Source organism: Tursiops truncatus, chromosome 4 (assembly GCF_011762595.2).
Source record: "Tursiops truncatus isolate mTurTru1 chromosome 4, mTurTru1.mat.Y, whole genome shotgun sequence".
NCBI lineage: Eukaryota > Metazoa > Chordata > Mammalia > Artiodactyla > Delphinidae > Tursiops > Tursiops truncatus.
In genome coordinates this window covers 139,744,627-139,768,348 of record NC_047037.1, presented here as the reverse complement: position 1 = coordinate 139,768,348, position 23,722 = coordinate 139,744,627, and the positions used below count along the sequence as shown (strand labels likewise).

Genomic DNA, 23,722 nt, shown 5'->3' with positions numbered 1-23,722 from the left:
GTATCCTGCCCTGAAAGGGGGTCAGACCTGATTATCCCGCCCTCCCTAGGCTACCTGGAAACCTTTTTGATTCGCGCTTTCCACCCTTTTTCTCCACAGTGCCCCCTTCTGAGGGGGCTGCCTTGTGGGTGGTCCTCTTGGGTTTCTGGCAGGGGGTTTGCAGGGCAGACAAGCTGAAGTCGTTCTCAGCCCACTGCCAAGAAGTGCATGTATCCAGCAGGGGGCTGGGGAGGGCTGGAGGTGCGCAGGCTCCTTAGGAGGGCCGGGTGTAAACCCTCCTCCCCTGTGTCCTCAGTCTAGTGGGAAATGGAGGGAGAGGTTTTCCACCGCCCTTTATGGCTCACGGGCACGATGAAGCCGGCCCAGGACATCACCCTTTACCCCGCAGACAGTCCTCTTCATCTTTCTAAAATGGCAGGGCTGAGACTGTGTGTTTCTAGGTACTGGAATATGATGCGCCGTATAATAAAACTAGGAAACGCCCAACCTGAGACCTGTGCGGGGTAGCAAGCATTCACTCAGAAACAAACCTACGCGTTTTGTTTCCTTCCTGTGGTGACGTCGGCTCTCCAAGAGTCTCTTCACCTCTTTGAGAATTCCAAGAGCAAAAAAGCGACTTTTTGATTGAGTAGCGATAGGCAAAAAAAGCAAATAGTCCAGGAGAGGATGAAGGGGGGCCACATGACAGCCAGTCCAACCAGGCATCACACACACATTCTCCACAGCCCGGGAAACTGGCCCAGAATATGGGACACACACCTTAACTCACACCATACCCCTCAGTATCCATGCACGAGGCACAGAAGCCGAGGTGGGCCGTCCACCTGCCTCACAGGTGGGTTCTGTTTTCCAGGTGGTATCCGTTGTCACTAACAAACAATGAGGTCCACTGTCAACATTCAGCCCGGGCTGGGCAAGGAGAACAGAGTGAGTGCAAAGGAGGAACCTGTGACAGATGGCAGGGGAGCCAAGTGTAAGCAGAAAGCCCATTGTTAGTCCTAAAAGAAGGCTCTTAGGCTCCAGGGAGAAGCGCCTTTCTCAGCATCAGACGGGACCCAACGCCCACCCCTGCTGCCCTCTGCCTGGGGCTGGGGCGAGAGTCCGCAGCCACCAACCCCATCCTCAGCCCAGGTGGACCCTGAATCCAGGCTTGACCTGTTCCATTCAGTGTCTGGAATATAAAATAAACCCACGGCGTGCTGTCCCACACCCCGAGGAAGGGAAATGCCGCCTCTGAGTTCCTCTCCTCAGGCCTGACCCAGCCCACCGTGGAGGAGAAATCCCTCTCGCCATGGCTCACCTCGACCTTTCCCTTTTGGTTTTAGTTAGAACGGGGTCAGCGATCATTCTAGGAGGAAACAGGAAGCCCAGAGGAGGTCAAGCCACCTACCGACAACAAAGGAAGTCAGGCAGAAGAGTCTAGAAAACGCTGGAGATGCTTGAGGGGAAAAGGAGTGGATTTCATATCAAACAGATTCCATTGAAAAGGGGTGACAGATGCCTTACAAAGTCTTTAAAACATGAAACACAGCTTTCAACATGAGTATTTGTGAGTCATCCGTATTTAAATACCAGTGATCTGAGCTTGTCTAAGTGGGCTTTTCCCAGGTTATGCAATAATTACAGCAATTCTAGAATTAATGCAACACGACAAAAGACATTTAAAAAATTTAAGCGATTACTCTCTAGTGAGGAGACTGATACCAAAATACAGAAAATAACCCAAACCCTCCCCTCCCCTCCCCGCCCCCCTCCCCCGTTCCCAGCACAATATCTTGTCACAGACTCTGTGTCCACACAACACCAAAACCACCATGTGCTGCTGCCTTTGATGAAAATTATACTTGAATTCCAAATTAAAATTATCAGCAATTAAAAGATGGGGTAGAATGAAAGAAAAAAAATCCACAGAATGATAAACTTAGAATGAACTTGTTATGGGTTGTGTCCCCCAAACCCCGCCAAAAAAAAGGAATGCTGAGGCCCTAAACCCCAGTTCCCGTCTTGATAGATGTATCAAGCCACGACGAGGTCAGAATGGATCACGACGGCCCTCATCGAAAGGCTGGTGTCCTCATAACAGGCGGCAAATTTGGACATAGAAACATGAGGTTGGGGGGAGAATGTTACAGGAAGACAGAGGAAGAGATGGGAGGGATGCAGCTACGAGCCAGGGAACACCAAGGACTGCCTGCAGCCACGAGAATCTGGAAGCAGCAGGAAGGATCCTCCCTCAGAGCCTTCGGAAGGAGCGCAGCCACACAGACACCTTGACTTTGGACTCCTGGCCTCCAGAACTCTGAGAGAGTATGTTTCTATTGTTTTAAGTCACCTAGTTTGTGGTCATTTATTACAGCAGCTGCAGGGAACTAAGAAGAACTTAAAAGATCTTCAACCAATGGGGAAAAGGAAGCACGGGGAGCTTGCCACCTGCCCCTCGTCAAGTATGTAATGCCACTAGGATCTGGGCCCCTGCAGTGGGTCCAGGACGCTTCCCACTACCTCCAAGTCATTCACAGATAAATAAAGATGGTTCTTTAAGAAAGAAAGTCACTGCAACTCAAACAGCAGCGTGCAGAGCGGTGAAGTGCTTAGACTGTGGACTGGGGCAGACCTGACGGATAAGCCCGCTCAGGCACTCATCCGTGTGACTTGGGCCAAATGACTTGGCCTCTCTGAGCCTCAGTTTCCCCATCTGAAAACCAAGTCAAATAACCGTACGTACTTCAGCAGGTACATGCTGTTGTGAAGAGAAAATGAAGTGACCCAGGCAAAATGCTTAGCATGGTGTCCAGGACCCAATAAGCCTGAAATCAAGGTTAGCTATCAATACACAGTTGTTAACGATTTCTCAGACTCTGTCTCTCCAAGTTGTTCGGAGCGGATTCCTTGGCCTGGCCTTTCACAGTCCTCCATAATAAAGCCTTTGGTGTTGAATTATTGCTCCAAAGCTCAGGAAGGGCATCTTTCCCCCCGAAAGGAGCTGGTGGGAACCGAGCTTTGACTTTCTGGCTCTTCCCATCCCAGTGGTCCATTCTTTGGTCCGTCTCAATTTTTTCCATCAAATTTCTTCTTGCTGACCCTTTTTCAGCCTCCCCTGCAGTGAGCTTCATGTAATTTGAGGACACTGGGTGGCTTATTCTGAAAAGGACAAACTTTTAAATTGTATACGACAGATACGTATCTTCAATCCAAAATCTTCCAGATGACTGTGTACTAAGAAGCAAGTAAGCCCACGTGCCATGATTAAAATGTGAGTCCCCCAAATAATTCGTTAGCTCTTCACATACATTCCAATGTTTAAATCCGAGACGCATTTTGCTGTTTTATCTCTATTAGTGGAGATGACAGAAAATCTTTCAACAGAAACCCCAAAAGACTTTTTGAAGCCATTACCAGGTATATAGCCTCAGACCTTCAGCTTCTTCAGTTGGATTTATTGTGTTAGCGTGGAAGTCTTTTTTAAAAAAAAATAATGGAAACTGCTGTAATTATAATCACTTTAGAACACCATTATTATTATTAATAAGACCAAATTACATGGTTCAAGCAGCTGTTGGTTCTCCACTGTTAGAGAGAAGTCACAGAATGGTGTCAGAGCCTCGGCGCTCATCTCCATGCCAACGTGAGGCTGCTCACACACGGCCCTCCGGGCGCATGACTGCGATGTCTTGAAGGGTGTCAGGCAGAATGAGGGACCCCTGTTCTTGATTAAAGCATTCAGGGAATGAGCACATTTCCAACAGTTGCCTTTCCCATGGGAGAGCAGGGATGGCGGGGCTCTGGTTCCTGTTGAATCTTCCCACATGGTCGCTCCTATGCACACCTGGATCCAATTATTCACGAAGCTGAGCCTTGAGCTTTGCCTGCAAGGAAGGGGACTCGATGGAGGGAACGGCAGGGACTGGGAGAGTCCAGTTTGTGTCACGTGTTAAGTTCCTAATACCTTGGGGTGTACGGTTCAGAGATCTCTGGCTGAAAAGGGTGACAGGAGGCCAAAAACCAAAGAAAAGAAGTCGGAAGGGAGGAAGGGAAGGGACCAGGTATCTGCCAGGTCATTGAGAACTTGGGTTCTGGAGTCCAACTGCCTGGGTTCAACTTCTGGTGCTTTCCTTTTGTCCCGTTGCCCTGGGAAAGTCATTCAACCTCTCCAAGTCTCAGCTGTCCCATCCCCTGTATCAGGGTAAGAACTTGGAGCTGTTGTGAGGATTTCCTACAGTGGCACGTTAGGCACACGGCACAGTGCTAGGCACGAGGGGAGGCCTCCGCACTAGCTATGACTATTATTTAATTTTCAAAAAATTCTTGATTATTTACTGCTTGAATGTACAATTCCATTTTTCTCGCCACCTAAGCAAGTTTTCTTTTAGGCTTCAGAGAATTAGCAGAGAACGTATGCGTGACTCTCGGCGATTAACAGAGCAGGAAAAAACTTCCTTCAAGTTCAGAAGTCCCCCCATGGCTGCCCCCTCTGGCCTGCTGCAAATACCTGACTGGTGGTCGGAGATGTTTCAGGGGGAGGTAGGCAAGAAATGAATCCTGATGCCCTCGTCATTAACACCTAAGAGTTTACAGTAGGCATCTGGAAAGCGCACACGTGAATTCTGCTATAAAGCAGCTTATTACTAAATCAGGCCAAGAAGGAGGCCCAGAATATTTCACTTCCCATCAAGTGTAAAAATTAAATCTGGATTGTTTAAAACAGCCCTCCCCGGAAACATGCGAATGTGTAACTGAGAACTAACCTTGAATGAGCTATTTCCTTGGCCAAGGTAAAGATATCGGCACAAGATACTCAATACATTCTTGTTAATTCATTAAACTTCTTTATTTTAGAGTAAAGGTCATTGGATTAATTAATAAAGACAAACTATTATTTAGAAAAGTTGTTTTGTTTGTTTTTTTGCAAGCCCAAGAGAAATATTTTCTCGTTCTTCTAGATGCCTTTTTCCCTTCCCCTCCTCTCTGGAGGAAGACAGGCATCAGGACCCAAACTGCCCAAATTTACTTTACTTTAGTTGAGAGAATTCCCTTCCACTTAAAACATCAAGGCACACATTTCCCAAGTGGTGACTGATTTAAGGCCTGTTCCAAAAGATTATCCTTGGGCCACAAAAAGAGGTTCACACTATCTCATGAAATCTTGGGAAAAGTGAAATGTACCAGGTTCTCACCACCAGCGCCTGTTCTCACGTGGTGGCTTTTACCAGCTCCAACCTCTTGTCAAGTTAAGCTTCCTCAGCTGACTCTCCACACACCCCCCCCCCCCCGCCCTCCCCCTGCTCTCCAGCCACCATCCACCCGAGGAGATGCCAAAGACAGCGCTTAGATGAAAGGCAACTAGAATCAAAGTTTTGAGCCGAAATACATTTTTGAAGGCTTTTCTTTTTTAAACTAATTAAACAAGTATAGAAGTTATTCAGTAGAGTTTCTTTTTTTAAAGAGATTAGCATGGCATGTCTTTCCTCTTAAGAAAGTCTTGAATAATTTAATTAGAATTACACCAAAGTCATGAGTATGTGCTATTTATGGGGGAATCATGGCTGAATTAAAACCCAAATGACAATGTTAAAAATAAAGTATCTTCAGACACCGTATTCGATGGATAAGAAAAACTTGACTTCAACTCACAGATTAGGTAGTTTCGAAGGAAGGAGGAGGGGGCCAAACCAACTCCTGGGATTTTGTTTTTCTTAAGATGACCGGGCCTGGGCACATTTGTTTCTTGCTACAAAAAGTGCTAATAATTGAAAATGAGGATAAGATCGCTGTTTGATTTTATTTCTATTTTGTCACTGGGAGACCTCTTGGTACCCGGAAGCCTGGCTCAGCGCATTTTTTTTTTTCCCAGTCCCTTTACTGCATTTAACACGTTCCCCACACGTGTGTAGACTCTTTGATCGGCGCAGAGGGGCTAAGCAGCAGGGCCAGCCCAGAGGAAGCTGACCAGCCAACCCCGAGAGAGGAAAGTGGAGCCGGGGAAACGCTGCTCCCTCCGCGAGCAGCCAGCGAGCGAGTCTCCTTGGGCAGGGTTGCTCTGAGCTGAGATAAAGCAAGAATCCCTTTGAAAGGGTACTGCGCCTTTGGAGGCCGTCCACGAGCCTCCTTAGCGATGAGACAGCGCGGGGGTAGGGGGCGGGAATATTAACGCTAAGTGATTCCCCCGGTAACAGCAGCATCGCTCCCTGGGCCCACCGCAAGGTCTCCTCGCTGAAAAGACGTGTCGCTCGCCAGAAGGCAATCCCATTAGAGGGAAGTTACAGGTCTCTCGCCTCGCAGCCACACGGAGACGGAGAGCTTAACAAGTTCTGAAGCGCTTGCACACACCTCCGGCTGCGCCCGGGGCAGGACTGCCACCGCTCCGAGTCCCGAGTGCGCGCGCCCCGGCTCCCGGTCCGGAGCCCCTCTGCGTCCCCAAGATCTGCTCTCCGGGGACAGCTGCTGTTTTGGGGGCGACGCTAAGCTGCGTGGAGGCACAGCTGGGCGCCCCCAAGAGCCCCCCGGCTGCAGGGCGCCCGGTCCGAGCGGGCTGGCGAGCGCGCACCGACCTACCTTCTGCGGGGGCGTCCCGATCAGCATCTCCAGGTAGTAGCCGCGGCCAGAGTCCCCCTGCAGGTTATCCACCATGGCCAAGAAGTTGGCTGCACCCCCGGCGGGCTCCAGGGCGAGCGCCAGGCCGTCCGCGCGGGGCTCGGCGGGGGGTCCGGGCCCAGGGGTGGGCGCCGCCCCGCGGCTGCTGGCCGATGCCACCCGGAGAGGCAGCGTGAAGGGCGCGGGGGCCGGCGCCGGGGCCGCGCGCAGCAGCCACTGGGCCAGCAGCGGCAGCAGCAGCGCCCGGGCCAGCGCGCCCATGCCCGCGGCGGGGCTCGGGGGGCGCGCCTGGCCGGGCCCGTCCCGTCCGGCGACAGCGGCTCAGCGACTCTGCGGCGCGCTGGGCTGCGGGGCAGGGCTGGGCGCGCAGCGGGGCCGGCGGCGGCGGCGGGGGACGGGAGGAGGACCGGGGAGGAGGCGCCGGAGCCGCTCCAGCCCGCGCCAAGTTAAGCAAGTTGGTCGCCGCTGCCCCCTCTGGCGGGCAGCGGCTGCCCCGCAAGGACCGGGCCCCTCCCCCCTCCCCGGCCAAGGTCAAAGCGAGGCGCGTGGTACGCCCGGGTCCACCCAGGCCTGCCCTGTTCACCCTCGCTTGTCTTGGGCCGCGCCTCTTCTCCGGGAAACTCGAGTCCCCAGTTTCCTCGGAACGCGCCCTGGCTGCCACGGCCAACGGATGTGACGAGACTCATCGGATACCAGGGGGGAAAGTTTCGGGAACCCTTAAAGGGGCAGCGAGGGCCTCAACTGGCTCCCTGGCCGCGCGCGCCCGGCTGCCCCGCCGGTGTTCCCTGGCCCCCTGGTGGCGGGGACTTCCAGGGGTGACGTGGGGGTCAGAGGGAAGCGTAGGGAAACGCAGAAAAGCCGCGAGCATCTCTAGGAGTGAAAGAGTCTGCGCCTCCCCTCGCCAAGTACGTCCCTGCAGCCCTGCAGCCGCCCGCCCCCTGGGGTCCTGCTGCTTCTCGGGGCCTCTTCTGTGCCCACCCCCTCCAGCCCCGTTCCTGCCTATCCCCCGTCCCCACTTTGGGGGCCCCTGAGTGATTTTGAAGAGGTCTGAGTGGAGGCTGGGAGAGGCAAGGGTTGCGGGAACCCGGAGAGGATGCGAGAGCTTTGGAGACTTCTCTCTAGAAATCTGGGGGAGGTAGGGGGCTTGGCTGCTGTAGCTGCACCAGCCTCGGTTCTCCCTTTGCGCCCACCGTTTGAGCCGGGGAGGTGGCGTCCGCAGCTGGCTTTGAGCCTGGGCTTCTCCGCCCACTGCTCGACCGTAATGCAGATGCGATGCTGCCAGTAGCTGCTCCTTCACCTGCCCCAGGATTCCCTCAGTCCACCCAGCAAGTTACAGTCATCATCCAAAATCAGGGCCATTGAATTTACAGCTCTGCCTCCATTCCCCGCACCCCCCCCCCCACCGCTTCCCGCTCCCCCCGGGCTCTCCGCGGATTATCTAATTAATACTTGTTTAGCCACAGACACCGAGACCCAGAAATGCGTTCAGTAATGCGAGCCACAAGGGTTTTTATTTTATTTTAGATACGAAACGCAGGGGAGACAATTCCATAAGCTAAAGTCCATCGATTTCTACGGAAACAAGAAGTAGAAAACTCTACCTCCTCCAGCTGAATTGCGTTGGCTGTTTTAAAAAAAAAACAAGCCCATCTTCAAACAGCGGGGAGGTTGGAGGAAAGCTTCCCTCCTCCCTGTAGCTTCCAGTTACTTCTACTCAAGATTTGATTTTTATTGCTGTCTTCCCAATTTTAGAATCAGGTCTAGCTCTGCAAGGGACCCTTATGTCAGAGATCTTCAGCAGTATTGATTTTAACTATAAATCACATTTCCCCAAACTATATCCCAACTATAACGAATCCCCAGCCACACAGAGAAAGGCCTGGTTGGGTCCCGTGATATAACCTAAGTTGATATTCCCCATAAATCTGCATAGTTATCCCAGAACTATTACATTCATATATTCACATTTCAAATTCAAGGTTGTAGAAGAAGTGTAATTTTTTTCAAAAATGGTTATTTATACTCTTCAATGTCCAGTCTTGAGGGGTTTCCAAAGACATCCAGACAGTTCTCAGAAGACTGTAACCTTGTAAAAAGCCCGTGAAATTTATTAAGGACACTGACATATGGGCTACATGACATAGAAGTTGCAACATTAGAGACGTTGGCTCTAGTAATTAAACAGCACAAGAGAAGTTTTTAAAAATCCAGTCTAATTAAGGTTGGTCCTTCAGGACACTCCAGACTCCATCTAGTATGAGTATCCATGAGCTTTTCATTTTAAGGGGGCTAGTTTAGGTTTGTGAGTAAACAAGTGGAGTAGGTATAGTCACAGAGAAACTTGTGCAGTTTTAATGGAGGGCAGAGCTGCCGCGTCAGAAAATGATGCAGGCAGAAGGGACAGCATCTGATGACCGTACCCTTTGTGGTCTCTGTTTTTATGAATGGTCTTAGAGTTCTTGGTCCCTACTCAGAACTATGGTGTTGGCTGGATTTGGGGAACAATCATTTTACCTCCCAGGTGTTTTAACTGAAATCGTGTGTGGCAGTCTTCCTGTTGGCTGGCTTCGGGTTTCCTTTACAGCATCCTTGAAGGGCTTCTCCAAGAAAGAAGCCACTTTCCATGGTGCTGGTGACCCATGCAGTGGGGAGGGAGGAGGTGACCCCCTCACTCCTTGATAGCAGCCCCGCATCCTCTCCAGACTGGCCCATGCTCCCTCACCTCACCCATAGCCTCCCCTTCTCCCCCTCCCTCCCTCCAGCCTGAGCACCTCCATTTTCAGCCATACACTTCCTTGGTCCATTCAGGAAAACCAAAGCCCTACAATGGGATGGGCCCTCCCTCCTTGCAAAGAGCAAACACCATCATCGTGTCCCTGGACAGCAGGAGGTGAGGAAGGGTCTCACCCCCCAGCCCAAGGAGCTCACCAGGGATTCCTTCCAGGAATACGAGGTGCACTTGGCCAGAAAGATTGTCATTGATGCGTATGTTGATGTTCCCTGGCTCTTAGGACTAGCTCTGAGTTCCTTTTATACCAGCAGTTCTCAGACTTTTTGGTCTCAGGCCCCCTTTACACTCTTAAAAATTGAGGACCCCAAAGAGCCTTTGTTTATGTGGATCATATCTACCAATAGTCAGCAAATGAGGAACTAGAACTGAGGCATTTTAACAGTATGTAGTCATTCATGTAAAAATCATAATAACAAACCCATCACACCACAAGATTGATAACATTTTAATGAAAACTAACTTCTGAGAAAAGTTAGAAGTGACATTATTTTGCATTTTTGCAAATTCCTCTCTGCCTTAATAGGAGGCAGCTGGATTCTCATATCTGCTTCTATGGTACATTCAGCCTATTACGAAGTCTCTAGAAAATTCTACCAACAGGCAGGAGAGAATGAGCGTGAACAAGGAAATAAAAAGAGTTTTGAGCTAAAGGACCCCCTGAAGGGTCAGACCACACTTTGAGAACAGTTGTTTTGCACTAGCTTTCTATGGTTTCTATGTTTGCATCTTAAGTCCTTCTCAATATATAAAGATTCCTTTGTACCAGGCACTGTGTCAACAACTGGGCGGAAAAGGCAAGATAAGAGCTGGTCCTTACGTTTGCAGACTAGATGGAGGGGCGCTTTCCTTTATCCTAGCGGCGGCCCCCCCAGACTTAGCAGGAGGGGGACCCAGGCCACCTGCAGCCCAGAGGAAGCTTGTGGATTTATCTCTTCATTCCCCTGCGGCTTCATGTCCCACCTGCCCCCAGGCTCCTTCTCAGCAACTTAAGAAAGTTGAAGTTAAAGGCTCCTCTTCTCTGCTTTTTAAACCTGTAGTGATCCTGCCTCTCTGCAGCTACTGCTTCTGATGCCCCCCCACTGGAAATGCTGCCTGCACCCCTCGTCCCAACTTCTTCCCCTCCCCCACTCACTCCTCACCTCCCACTCTGCGCCCACACATTGACAGGCTGTGTCCCTGTGGACAGTTCTCCATCCTTGTCCCAACCCACCCCCTTGACAGCATTGCACACTGGGCTCTTCATCCACGCCTGGCATTTTCAAGCCTGACTCTTCACTAGGATCACTGGGGATCCTGCCTGTGCCTTGAGGCAGAGCTCCAGAATTGCTAGTTTTCAAAGCTTCCAGGAGGATCTGGAGTCTGAGCCTGGAAGAAATGAGATAAAACGTCAGATGGAAGAGGCTCAGTGCCCCCATAATCCTGAAATTTCAGTATGCATCCCTGAGGTCTTTCAAATTCAAAAAACGATTCCTTGCTGTGTTGACTGAAAAGACCTAGAAAACGTGAGCATCCCCAGTGCCTGAATTAGGGTTTCTAAATATCATTTCCCTCTATACCAGGCCTCCTTGGAGAAGGCTGACTCCAGGCTTGGAACAGAAACCCAACAAGATGACCCTGGGACATTCTGTCATACCAGAAAGTAAGGATGTTATCAAAGATTCCTGAGGTCCTATCAGGAGCTGGGGCAGAGCTGCAACAATTGAAACATCATTAAAAGTAGTAATTGCAATGGCTCAGAACACTTCAATTATGTTGAAACTTATTCGTTCATAATGTTCTTTTAAAAAGTCCATTGTTTATCTTTGAAGAATGCTGAGGAACCCAATTCATTGTTTTTAAAAACTGGCAGAGAAAGGAAAAGAATCGAGCATTTATTATTTTGACTTTCTTGTACAAACCATGCCTCAGTGGAACCAAATAACTGATGAAGGGAAATTCCTCTTTATAGAAGTATTGCAGCTAATAAGTGAAGGAATGATTGAATTAGACTGTTGTCATTTTGCAGCCCCTAAAGAATTAATGGATCTGGGCACTGAGCACACACAGCTGATAACAGCACACAGCATTCTGTGCTTCCTGATGGAAGGCCACCATGCTGCCTGTGAAATGTTCTGGTCAAAAAATCAAACCTGAATCTCATTAAGCCTCTAGACCACAGGTTGGCAAACCGTATCCTGGGAGACAGATCTGGCCTGCTGCCTGTTTTGGTTAATAAGGCTTTGTTAAAAAAAAAAAAATAATAATAAGGCTTTGTTGAAACACAGCCACACCTATTTGCTGAAGTAGTTGCAACAGAGACAGTATGGCCCTTAAAACCTAAAATATGTACTGCCTAACCCTTTATAGACAAAGTCTGCCAACCCTGCTCTAGATCACAAGGGTCCCAAGACCCTTATCAATCAACTGCGATTTAGGGACTTTATTTAGATCCCGATTTGAACATATTGAAAAAGTTACTTATGAGACAGAGACATTTGAACACTAGTTGGATGATGTTGTGGAATTATTAACACTTTAGATGTAATAATGGCGCTGAGTGTGTGTGTGTGTGTGGAGTTCTCATCTAGTGGGGGCATACACTGCAGTGTTTACGAATGAAATGAGGTTTGTTTCAAAATAATATGGGTTGGTGGGGAAAGTACCAGGCAGGGTTCTCAGTGAAACAGATAATCCTAATAACTAACCCTATCCACAGGCATCATTATTATTCCCATTTTACAGATGACAACCGAGGCACAGATTCAAAATCTGAGTTCTGATGTCAGATCCTGTGCTCTTCGTCACGGGGCTTGGGCCACCCCTTTGATGTGGATTTTCTGAAGATCACAGGATGGTCGAGCTGGGAAGGACCTCCAGAGGAACACCTGCCGGGGAGAGCCTACCAACAGCGTCCACGGATCCACGTCGCTCCTTTAAAAGACATACGTTGAGTGCCCGTCTGTGTCAGATGCCACATTACAGCCAGAGCCGCATGGACCAATAAGACCAGACAGCCCCTTCCATCAGAGGCCACAGACAGATTGTAAATATACTTCTTTTTTGGAGACACCACTCCAGCTTCTGAGTGGAGGAGAGTTGAGGGCGGTGAGCCTGGAGACGGAGACCAATTTGGAGGTCACGGCAGGAGTCCGTGAGGATGATGGCGACAACGGGCACTGAAAAGGAGAGTTTAGCGTTTCATGTTGAGAAGTTAAACCTGCACAACATAGGGTAGAAGGATGATAAGGCTCACATTAGCACACAGCATACAGACATCTGTGTTATCATGGCTTCTGTGTGCCCGCGGCTGGTGCCCGTCCACTTTCAGAGCTGAGCCACAAATCCCATCTCACCTTGATCCTCAAACAGTGGGAGGCGGGGGTGGCGGATGTCCCTGTTTATGAGGGGACGCTGAGGGACAGGAGCAATGAGCTCCCACAACATCCTGGACGCTCTTAGCTCTAACTCACATCCTCTGACTTATTCTCCGAGGTGGGCATCCTGTGCTCAGGCCGTGGAGATGGGCGCCCAGGCAGGGTCGAAGGTCAGCCTGAGATCACGGCCAGTAACTAGCCAACCTGATATGAATCCGGTCCATAAACTGCCCAAGCCTATGTTCTTTTTCCTAAACCACGTTGCCTTCTTTATTTTTTTTAAATTTTATTGACATATAATTGATTTACAACCTTGTGTTAATTTCTGCTGTACAGCAAAGTGAGTCAGTTATACATATATATACATGTTTTAAAAATATTCTTTTCCATGATGGTTTATCACAGGATATTGAATATAGTTCCCTGTGCTCTACAGTAGGCCCTTGTTGTTTATCCATTCTACACATAATGGTTTGCATCTTCTAATCCCAAACTCCCAATCCTTCCCTCCCCCTCCCCCTTGGTGACCACAAGTCTGTTCTCTTTGTCTGTGAGCCTGTTTCTGTTTTGTAGATATGCTCATTTGTGTCGTATTTTAGATTCCACATATAAGTGATATCATACGGTATTTGTTTTTCTCTTTCTGACTTACTTCGCTTGGTAGGATAATCTCTAGGTCCATCCGTGTTGCTGAAAATGACATTATTTTATACACTGTCTTCTTAAAATGACTCATCAGGCAGATCTTGGGACACAGGGAAGTAAGGGCTCACTTCCGACTTCCTTATACCAACCTTCCCTCGTGCATTTAAAACAGGTCATGACTTTACAGAAAGCCATGTACACTTTCAGGAACACATCACTTGGATAAATAAGGCCCATCAGTATTATATTACATCAGCTGGGTTCCACCTAGGCAAGGCTCTACCTAGAAAGGTAGGCTGCCAAACTCGTGGACGTCTCCAAATGTTTGTCCACCGCCAGCCCTGCTCTTTGAATGAGTGCGGAGGTAACAGCCAAAGGAAGGCCCAAAGACTGCGAGCCCAGAGACCTGGGATCGACTTCTGCCACAGACCACTGGAACATCCGCAGACAACTTTCTTCTGCTCTCTCAGCCTTGGTTTCTAAGGAAACACCCTCCTCCAGGGGTGTGTTGTCATCGAATCAGCATGGATGGCGCCCCCTGGAGTTGTGTATCGGCATGGTTTTGCTTGCTTTATTAGGCTCCCATGATTCTCTTTGTTCACACTGTAACTGCTGCAAAGCCGGGATGCAGATGCTAGTCACCTGAGAAGGCATGCATTTGGTCATGATTCCTGTGCCATGGGTGGAAACCACTGTCCTGGGCGTTTCAGTTGCCAAACCACTAAAGGATCATTTGAGAAAGGTGTATGAGTCATGGGATTGTCTGAAACTTTCCGTTGTTAACGTCCAGAAAGCCCAGCATAAATGCTTGCAAAAAGGTGTCAGGAGCTGGGGGATTCCTGGGGACCACAGTAGGAAACCCCTGTGGTGGCAGGATAATGGTCCCCTAAAGATGTCCATGTCCTTGTCCCCGGAACCTGTGAATAAGTTACCTTGTATGACAGAAGGGACTTTGAAAACCTGATTAAATTAAGGCCCTTGAGCTTGGGCGAACAGCCTGGAGTATCCCAATTTCCCAGCTGTGGTCGGAGGGAGCCATGATTACAGAAGAACTGTCAGAAAGATGCAATGTTGCTAGCTTCGAAGAGGGAGGAGGGGGGGCCACAAGCCAAGGAATTCAGGTGACCTGAGAAAGTTGTAGAGGCAAAGGAAATATTCTCCTTCAGAGGCACCAGAAGGGAAAGCAGCCCTGTTGGCACTTTGATTTTAGCCCTGCGAGATCCAAGTCAGACTCTGACCTTTAGAAGTTTAAGATAATAATAATTCATGCTGTTTTTAAGCCACCAAGTTTGTGGTCATTTGTTACAGCAGCAGTAGGAAACTAACACGCCACTCTTAGGAAACTGTATCCCTTCAAACTTTAATAGCAGAGAGACTGATGCTGTAGGGGAAAAACACAGACATTGACGACTGTGAGTCCCAAAAGGATTCAGGAGAGCTGGCTGGAGTAAGAAAAATTTTAAGAATCACTTACCAGCTTATTTCACCTATATTTTATGTTTATATAGCAATACCTAAATTGGGCCGAAAACCTCTTTTCTAGGCATTAAACAAAATACCTAAGTGCTAAGAAAGTATCGTATGATGATTTAACGGTAACATTTTATTTTTTCTCAGTGGTGCATGAAATAGTGGTTCTTTCCGCTGAGGTGTGTATCTTACCATGATTAGAGTTGGTGAAATGGACAACACTTGTGGAAGTCTTTGCTACATAGTAGCTACTCAAGAAATGCTGTACATTTCCGGAAAATACTGTCTTAGATTTTAAGACTCTGTGCCCGTGGCTGTGTATATCTGGGATTTGGGGGAGTGTCCATCTTCACTGTCATCCTTCCTGTCACTCGGCTCTAGGGTGTGGTCGGGATGCCTTCTCTCTGCCTCTGCAACTTCGCTGCTCTTTTCCATTGCACTAGGAACGGTTTCCATTTCTCATTCAAGAGACTGGGACTCACTTGGTTATGATGGCACAGGTGAGAGGGTGGAATCTTCGCCGCATTCAGCGAAGCTCTGGAGTTCAGAGCTCCTTCAAGTTCGGTGATTTTTACATCATCGTAATTAATGAATATTCGTGCCAATGCAGGCAGAGTCCTTGAATGGTGAACTCAGAAGCGGGTTGCCGGCCACAGACCAACTCATTCTCTGCACGAACGTCTTCTTTAATGTGCTGTTTTTACTTCGGTCACCGTCTGAAATCGCTTCCCTTTCCTGGTAGAAGTCTGGAGGAAGACAAATTCAAGCTAGCGCCTGCAAGAGCATCTGTTTTGACAGGGGCCATTTAGAGAATGGGACTGTCTTTTATGTGGATTTATGAGTTTGTGGGAGGAAAAAAGTAAAAGCATGAAAAAGGGAGGGAGTGAAGGGGAAAGAATAAGGAAGAAAGGGCAGGAGAAAATGTGAGTCAGACTGCAGTGGGTGTGGGGAACGGCTGGGAAACAGCATCATCTCCCCCTCCCCCTCCCAGCAGATTCCCCTGCCCAGTGGAGTTTCAGAGCCCCTGGCTCGTCCAGTTTAAATCAGATCAGCTTCACCTCGCACAGGAGAAAAAAGCAACATGGGCCCCAGAAACCACCCTCTCTCTCAAGCTCAGGGCACAGGATGCCCTCCCTACTGCCCTCCCCCGCAAGCTCAGGGTGCAGCAGCCCATGTGAGACATCGGGGTGGGGCTGGAGGAGTGAAGGCAAAGGACCCCAAGAGGCAGATAATCAGAAAGGCCCTTGGTCTCCAAAAAGCAGCTAACCCTGGCACTTGACCTCAGATCGCCCCCATGGGTGGCCTGCTGTGTGATGTGGGACATCTGGTCTGGCAAGGTCCTAGCAGACAGTGGAGACCGAGAGGGCAGTGCTGCATTTCCTTGTAGGATGCCATTGTCAAAGGTGGGAGCAGGGCTCCAGGCAGCAGTGGAATGCCCAAGCATGCCCGGCCCCTGCCCTGAGCTCCCGGGCCCTTGTCTAGATACTGCAGAGACACCAATAAAATCCCACCAGCAGAAATGCTGGAAATGGGGTGGGCAAACCCAGAGCAGTTACGGGAGAACTCATTAAAAATCTCAGAAATTCCACCAGAGCGTCACATAGAGGGTGACTGTCCAGCTGTGGCCTGCAGCTAGGCACTGCCCATCCCCCATCCCCGGCTCAAAATAGCACCACCCCCAGCGCCCTGGTTCTTAGGTCTGGGCACCTGCGCCCACCCTGCCCCTGCTCCATCCCCAAGAGGAAGCACATCAGCTGACACCCGGCCCCCATCCCATTCTCCCCTCTCCCAAGGACTCCCACTAAACTGGCTACAGAGAGAACCTGTGCTACTACCTAGATTCATCAGTCTTAGCTTTTACTTCCCAATACGTGCAGACAGTGAGAAGTTCCCAGACACTCCAGGAGAACCAGCGGCTGAAGGGGAGCCACTGGTCGGAGGGGGCAGTGGAGAACTTAACACAGAATTCTAAGACTTTGCCCCTGAGGGAAATTTCAGGAGCTATTCTAAGAAGGAAATAAGAGGTTTTACTGTTAAAAAAAAAAAAAAAATGCGAGTGGAGCTCAAAAAAGAATTCTTGGAGATAAAAACATAATTTTTGAGAATAAAAGAAAAACTCATAGAGGCAGTGCATGGCAAAAGGGACAGAGCTGAAATCTGAAGTGTAAGTGAGCGGCTCAGTGTAGGTCAGGGAATGGCTGGCAGCCCCAGAGTAAAGAGATGAAGAGGTGGGGACCACAAAAGGATAGATTCATGGGGAAGGGGATCTAGGGGACTTTGACTTTCATGTCACAAGTTTCAGGAAGGTAGAACTGAAATGACGGAGGAGAAGCAAAGACCAAAGATACAAACATTCCTTGAGCTAAAGACATCAGGTCAAAAATCCTCACCAAATACTGGGTGCAATTACTGAAAAGGACACTCAGGAATTTCAATGATAAAGAGGAAGTTGTTTCAACTGTCTGGCTGGCAGGGGAGTGTCTCCAGAAGCCTGAATGGTGGCAGAACAACCAATCCGAGGTGAACGGGGCTGGTCCCAGTGTGAGCAGCTTTTGGAGGGAAAGAGCTCTCTGCCCCAGGCCTCTCTGTCTTGTCACTAACCTTAACCTAGGCACCCCCATACTCTACTCATCTTAGACTGAAGCGCACTTTTCAAATCTTTTGCTCACACAATACTTTGCCTAGCTTTTGGTCTTTGTTTTTTTTGTTTTTTTTTTAGCGGTACGCGGGCCTCTCACTGTTGTGGCCTCTCCCGTTGCGGAGCAACAGGCTCCGGACGCGCGGGCTCAGTGTCCATGGCTCACGGGCGCAGCCGCTCCACGGCACGTGGGATCTTCCCGGACCGGGGCACCAACCCGTGTCCCCTGCATCGGCAGGCGGACTCTCAACCACTGCGCCACCAGGGAAGCCCTACTTTGCCTAACTTTTGGATTCTTTCTGTAGATCAGAGAAGTCGAAATGAAGTTAAGTAATTAACAGATGGCCAGATCTCTTCCCTAGCTTCCCCTTCAGTAGTCTCACGAACACACTGTAGGAACAATGTAGCATCTAAAGAAAGACCACAAGGAGTCAACAAGCCTGCACACAGTGGGGGATGGCGATCACTCTGACCCCCCCATCTCAATGATTAACTGAGATTACTTCCGTTCCCCCCTCTTTTAAATTTATTTATTTATTTATTTATTTATTTATTTATTTATTTATTTATTTATTTATGGCTGCGTTGGGTCTTCGTTGCTGCGCACAGGCTTTTCTCTAGTTGCGGTGAGCGGGGTCTACTCTTCATTGAGGTACACTGGCTTCTCATTACGGTGGCTTCTCTTGTTGCGGAGCACGGGCTCTAGGCACGTGGGCTTCAGTAGTTGTGGCACGTGGGCTCAGTAGTTGTGGCTCACGGGCTTAGTTGCTCCGCGGCATGTGGGATCTTCCCGGACCAGGGCTTGAACCCGTGTTCCCTGCATTGGCAGGCGGATTTTTAACCACTGCGCCACCAGGGAAGCCTCCCACCCCCCGCCCCACTTTTTTTAAAGATTTTTTTCCTGATGTGGACCATTCTTTAAAGTCTTTATTGAATTTGTTACAATACTGCTTCTGGTTTATGTTTTGGTTTTTTGGCCACGAGGCATGTGGGATCTTAGCTCCCCGACCAGGGGTCAAACCTGCACCCCCTGCATTGGAAGGCAAAGTCTTAACCACTGGACCACCAGGGAAGTTCCCCCTTGTTTCCCTTTAAAAGCTTTCATGGCTGAGCAGAATCTTCGGGGGTGGTTTTTGGGAGACACTGAGTCTACTGTTCCCCCAGATTGCTGTCTTTCTGATTAAAAGCAAGCTTCCCTTCTACCTACCTTTGCCTCTCTCGAGGACTGACTTTTGAGCGGTAAGCAGCTGGATCTGTCGGTAACACCAGGATTCTCTTTCCTTTGGGAGGGAACGGGGAGTGTGGTGTGCCTTCCTGTGCCACTTCTGAAAAAGATTTTATTCACGAAATACATCAACCAAACGGAAAAAAATGAATTAGAAGGAGGAATTCAAGAAAAGGAAGGCGCAGTGTATAAGAGACAGTGACCAGTGATACTGTAAACCTCAGAGCTGAATCTGAACACCTGTCGAGAATAGGACTGAAAGGCTTAACGCAATTGTTGAGGAAGGATTCTTGAAGCAGAGGAGGCAGGATGTGAAAAAATAAAACCGCTCAACAACTGAGAACCCAGTGTCCTGATTATTTCGCCAAGGTCTTTCATTTAGGCGAGGAAGGGTAGGGCGGGGATGAGGGGAAGGGGTCTAGCCTGGGTTAGGGTGGGGATGGTGGGGGTGTGTGTGGGAAGGGTTACTTGAGGAGAGAGGGGAGATGCCCCGGGTCCCACAACAAGGACTGAATCCTGACGCAGGATTCTCTACTATGTCCCATCTTCACACTGCCTTACCTTCCTTATCTGTAAAATGGGAGAGAAAACCCACTTCACTGGAGACGATGAAATTAGTACATAAAAAATGCCAATAACTTCATCCAGAGCTAGCACATTTTAATTGCTTGATAGTCACTAGCTTTTATTTTAATGAATAACAATGATTATTATTATTGATGGGATAGAAAAATACAGGTTCAACCATGTTTAAACATATTTTTTTAAATTTAAAAACGTAGAACTTCATTTATACCATTATAAAAACTTACCAGGGCTTCCCTGGTGGCGCAGCGGTTGAGAGTCCGCCTGCCGATGCAGGGGACACGGGTTCCTGCCCCGGTCCGGGAAGATCCCACATGCCGCGGAGCAGCTGGGCCCGTGAGCCATGGCTGCTGAGCCTGTGCGTCCGGAGCCTGTGCTCCGCAACGGGAGAGGCCACAACGGTGAGAGACCCGCATACGGCAAAAGAAAGAAAAAAACTTACCAGAAACCCTTTCAACGTATACTCTGCGTTTGGAGTATTGACACTCCTGCCCTGGTGACATACCTGTGCCCCATGGCGGCCTGTGGAGGAAATCCCTTTCTAAAGACCTGGGGCAGGCGGGTGTGGTGCCCTGTCCCTGAGTGAGCCAGGCAGGTGGACCCGGCCAGGCTGACTGGCTTGGGTTGGGTCTGGAGGATGGAGTTGTTTGCTTTTTCCTGGGAGGTTGGGGCCTCTCCCACTCAGGTGGATGGGGGCCGAGCCTACAGCCAACAAGAAAGCACCTGAAAAAGAAAGTCGCAGGAGACTTCTGCCTCCGGGCAAAGAGCAGGATGTGGACCTGTGTACAGAGTGAGATGGTAACTATTTGTTTTTAAACCTCAAGAATAGGATTTGAACCACAAGCCAGCAGTGCACTGAGGAGCTCCCTTCAGCCAGCCAAACCCCTGCAAAGGGCCTTACTTCCCTGCATGAAGAGGAGAAAAGGTCAAGAGCGACCTCTCCCACACACCTGGGGGCCAGGTGTTCTCACCTGGGTTACCCTCCCGTAAGAGTCACTCAGGGGTTTTGGTCAGGGAGGATCCAGAGCTCTCAGTACTGGACTTCCGGGCTTCCTGGGGGCTTGGGGGATGAGGACCTCTGGCGAAACTTATCTTCCTGGGAAGTGTTTAAAGCCAGACAATCACCATCATAATAGTTCCTATTCATCAGCCGCCTTATGCCAGGCTCTTACACACTTTATCTCATTGAATCCTTAAGCAGCAGTGGGCAGTGAACATTATCACCCCCAGTTTACAGGGGAGGCAATGGAGACCCCGACAAGTTAAGGAACTTGCCACGTGGCAGGTGGAGAGGATGTTGGCCCCCAGGCTGGAGTAACAGTTTCACCGCATAGCTTCAGGAAGAATTTGAGGGCAATATATTTCCTTAGGCTTTTCTTTCATCAGTACCTGTAGATTACTTCCATCTGAGGGAAGCTTTTATTTGGTTTTGAAAGAAACGACTGTTAAGGAATCTGTAGTTTATCAGGGTGTCGTGGAGCTCAGCTCTCCCGACCTCCACCCCGTGAAGTGGAAGCAACCTTGCCTTATCGTGGAAGCAACCTTGCCTTATCGGGTCTTGAAGGCTGGTGGCTTTCTGTTTACAAATGAGGGTGGTGAACTTGCCTTTCTGCTTGGAGATGTGATGGCTGCAACGGATTTCTTTTTTCAGCTCTTTGCGATAACCTTGGGCTGGGGCATTTTGTACTCGAAGCTCAAGGCTAAATAAATAAGCTCCTCTCCTTGAGTCTTGTTTTCACCACATTGGACATTGAACTTGATGGACTCCCTTGAAGAAAACCAGGCATGAACCCTAGGGATGATCTTGCACAACCCAGGAAGGACAATCAAGGGTATGAAAATGATCTTTGGCTCCGAGCCCCAGAAGGGAGTTGGTGAGTTCTCAGGTCCCATCTGATCTGGGCCCTCAGAAGCGTTTGATTCAGGGCTGACCTTTCCACCTTCACTCTTTTTTTCTACTGATCTCTCTGCCATCTCTGCCCCACTTTTCCTCTATTCTCCCTGTTCTCTCTCCTTCTCAGGTTCTGGCTCCTCCCTCCCCAACCCTTCAGTGTTGGAGATCCCGGGGTACCATCCTTGGTCCACTCCTGTGTTCTTGGGGTCTCACCCAGATGTGAAGTATCACGTCGGTTTTCAGTATCAGCTCAGCCCTCTCCTCGACTCCCAACACTAGGGCCCTAGGGCCTCTGCCTCCTTGACAATCCACTGGGATCTTTAATAGACATCCCAAGTTCAACATGATCAAAACCAACTCCTGCTTTACTACCCTTCCCCTCCACCCCTCCCCCAAACCATCTCCATGCTGTGCTCTCCACCTCAGTTAATATCCCACCCATTCTTCTAGTTGTTCAGAACACAAATTCAGGAGACACCCTTGATTTTTCTTTCCCTCACACCCCACGTGCACGCATCAGGAATCATCTGACTCCACCTTCAAAATTTATGAGAAACTGACCACCCACTTCGCATTCCTCCACCGTTCCCTGGTCTGGGCCACCATCATCTCCCACCTGCCCTAGCCTCCCAGCTGGTCTCCTGGCTGTCACCCCTGTCCTCGTAGTCTGTTCTCTGCCCAGCTGCCACAGTGACCTTGTTAAAATATGTCACATCATGTCACTCCTCTGTTCAGACTTCTGCAATCGTTCCCAGGGGCTCACATCTTGCAGTGACCTGCGAGGCCCTCTGGGGAGGCCCCTCCTCCTGGAACCCTCGGGGCATCCAGCCTCATTGCTATTCCAGGGAATGCTCAGATGTGCTGCACCCTTAGGGCTCTTTGTTGCCTGCTCCTTCTGGAGTGTTCGCCCTCTGGACAGCTTCACACTGCACGCCCTCACTTCCTTCAAGCCCTTGCTCAGAGGCTACCTCTCTATTCCCAGTCACAACCACGCCCCTCTCCCCAGACTGGCCCAGGTGCTCCCTGACCCTTGCCTGCCTCTACTGTTTTGTCTTCCAGCCTTCCTTTCTTTTCCCTCCCTCCCCTCCCCTTCCTCTCTCCCTCCTTCAGTTCCTCCCTCCCTCCCTTCCTTGCTTCCGTCCTCCCTCCTTCTTTCTCTCTTCCCATAGCACTTTTCACTTTATAACAAACCAGACAAGTGAATCACTCATTCTGTTTTCTCTTTACTGCTCACTGTCTATCTCCCTGCGTACCCCCCTCCCACCACTCATAAACTCCACATGGGCAGCAATCTTTGCCTGTTTTGTTTGTTAACACATCTCAAACGCCTAGGACAGAGGTTGGCATGCTGTAAGTACTCAGTGCATATTTGCGGGAGGAAGGAAGGAAGGAAGGAAGCAAGAAAGGAAGGAAGGAAGGAGGGAGGGAAGGAAGGAAGGAAGGAAGGAGGGAGGGAAGGAAGGAAGGAGGGAAGGAAAGAATTGAAGGAATCCCACGATTGCCCCCAGGGCCCCTCTTCCTTCCTAGAGTCCCAGCACGTCCTACAGCCTGGGTAGCCCTTAAAAATTCTCCTGGCTAATGTGGTTCCTGCCGCCGTGGGCTGCACTCGGTGCACTGCTGGGTACTCTGCTGGCCACTCTCCAGTGACATCGCTCTCGTGAGTGGGAGGCTGTGTTAGTTCTTAGCTGAGCTGAATTGTCTACTAATCTATGAAAATGGCGGTGCCTTGGGCCCAAGACATGTGGTTGTAACCCATTCTTCATCTTCTCCTGGGCGGGAGACACTCCGGGTGCAGACCAAAAGAAACATCTATCAGGGAAAGGCTAGAAGTAAACGACAAAGTCCTACTGTATGGCACAGGGAGCTATATTCAATATCTTGTGATAAACTATGATGGAAATGATGTATAACAATCACTTTGCAGCATACCAAAAAAATAACACAACATTGTAAATCGACTAGACTTCAATCAAAATAAATATTAAAGGAAAAGCTAGAAGAACAAACTGAGGACATCAAAATTCTTGTTTTGTTTCTGCCGATACTGACAAGACTATCCTAGTAAATAAAACTTTAATTAAAAATGATGTCATGGGGGTTTAAGTCACTTTCAAGTGAGTGGTCACTGAAGCTTCTAATTTTTGGCAAAAGATTGATGAGATAATTTTTCATCATTTCTGTCACTAAATATTTAGGATATATATAACTCATCTTACACATGTCATGTAAACCCAGTTGATTCCCAGAATATATATATGTTAAACACTTTTCTAAGGCATGATTCTTTTAAGTCCATTTATTTCTTACTACACCTATTTCCCATGTTATATAGTTTTGCACTAAAATGCCTTTACAAAAGTCATTGTGATATGTTCCCTCTATACCAACTTTAATGAGAGTTTTTATCATGAATGGATGTTGAATTTTGTCAAATGCTTTTTCGATGTCCATTGAAATGATCATGTGGTTTTTATCCTTCCTTTTGTTAATGTGGTGTATCACACTGATGGATTTTCAGATATCGAACCAT

At 49.1% G+C, this 23,722-nt stretch overlaps 1 protein-coding gene and 1 long non-coding RNA gene across 3 annotated transcripts in view; one reads left to right on the top strand and one right to left on the bottom strand.

Moving 5' to 3' along the window:
• BACE2 (beta-secretase 2) overlaps positions 1–6,852 on the bottom strand; it is an 86,999-nt gene extending 80,147 nt beyond the window's left edge. Inside the window, exon 1 of the mRNA XM_019923162.3 lies at positions 6,553–6,852. Within this exon, the coding sequence (XP_019778721.1) occupies positions 6,553–6,852 (300 nt within the window). The remainder of the gene's footprint in view (positions 1–6,552) is intronic.
• Positions 5,933–13,035, top strand: LOC141278626 (uncharacterized). 2 transcript variants are annotated; one of them, XR_012331622.1, is made up of 3 exons: positions 5,933–6,585; positions 10,942–11,021; positions 12,148–13,035. It is a non-coding gene; the product is annotated as an uncharacterized lncRNA (long non-coding RNA). The 2 variants fall into 2 exon arrangements; XR_012331623.1 differs by having other exon boundaries at positions 12,104–13,035.
• Positions 13,036–23,722: the final 10,687 nt, after the last annotated feature.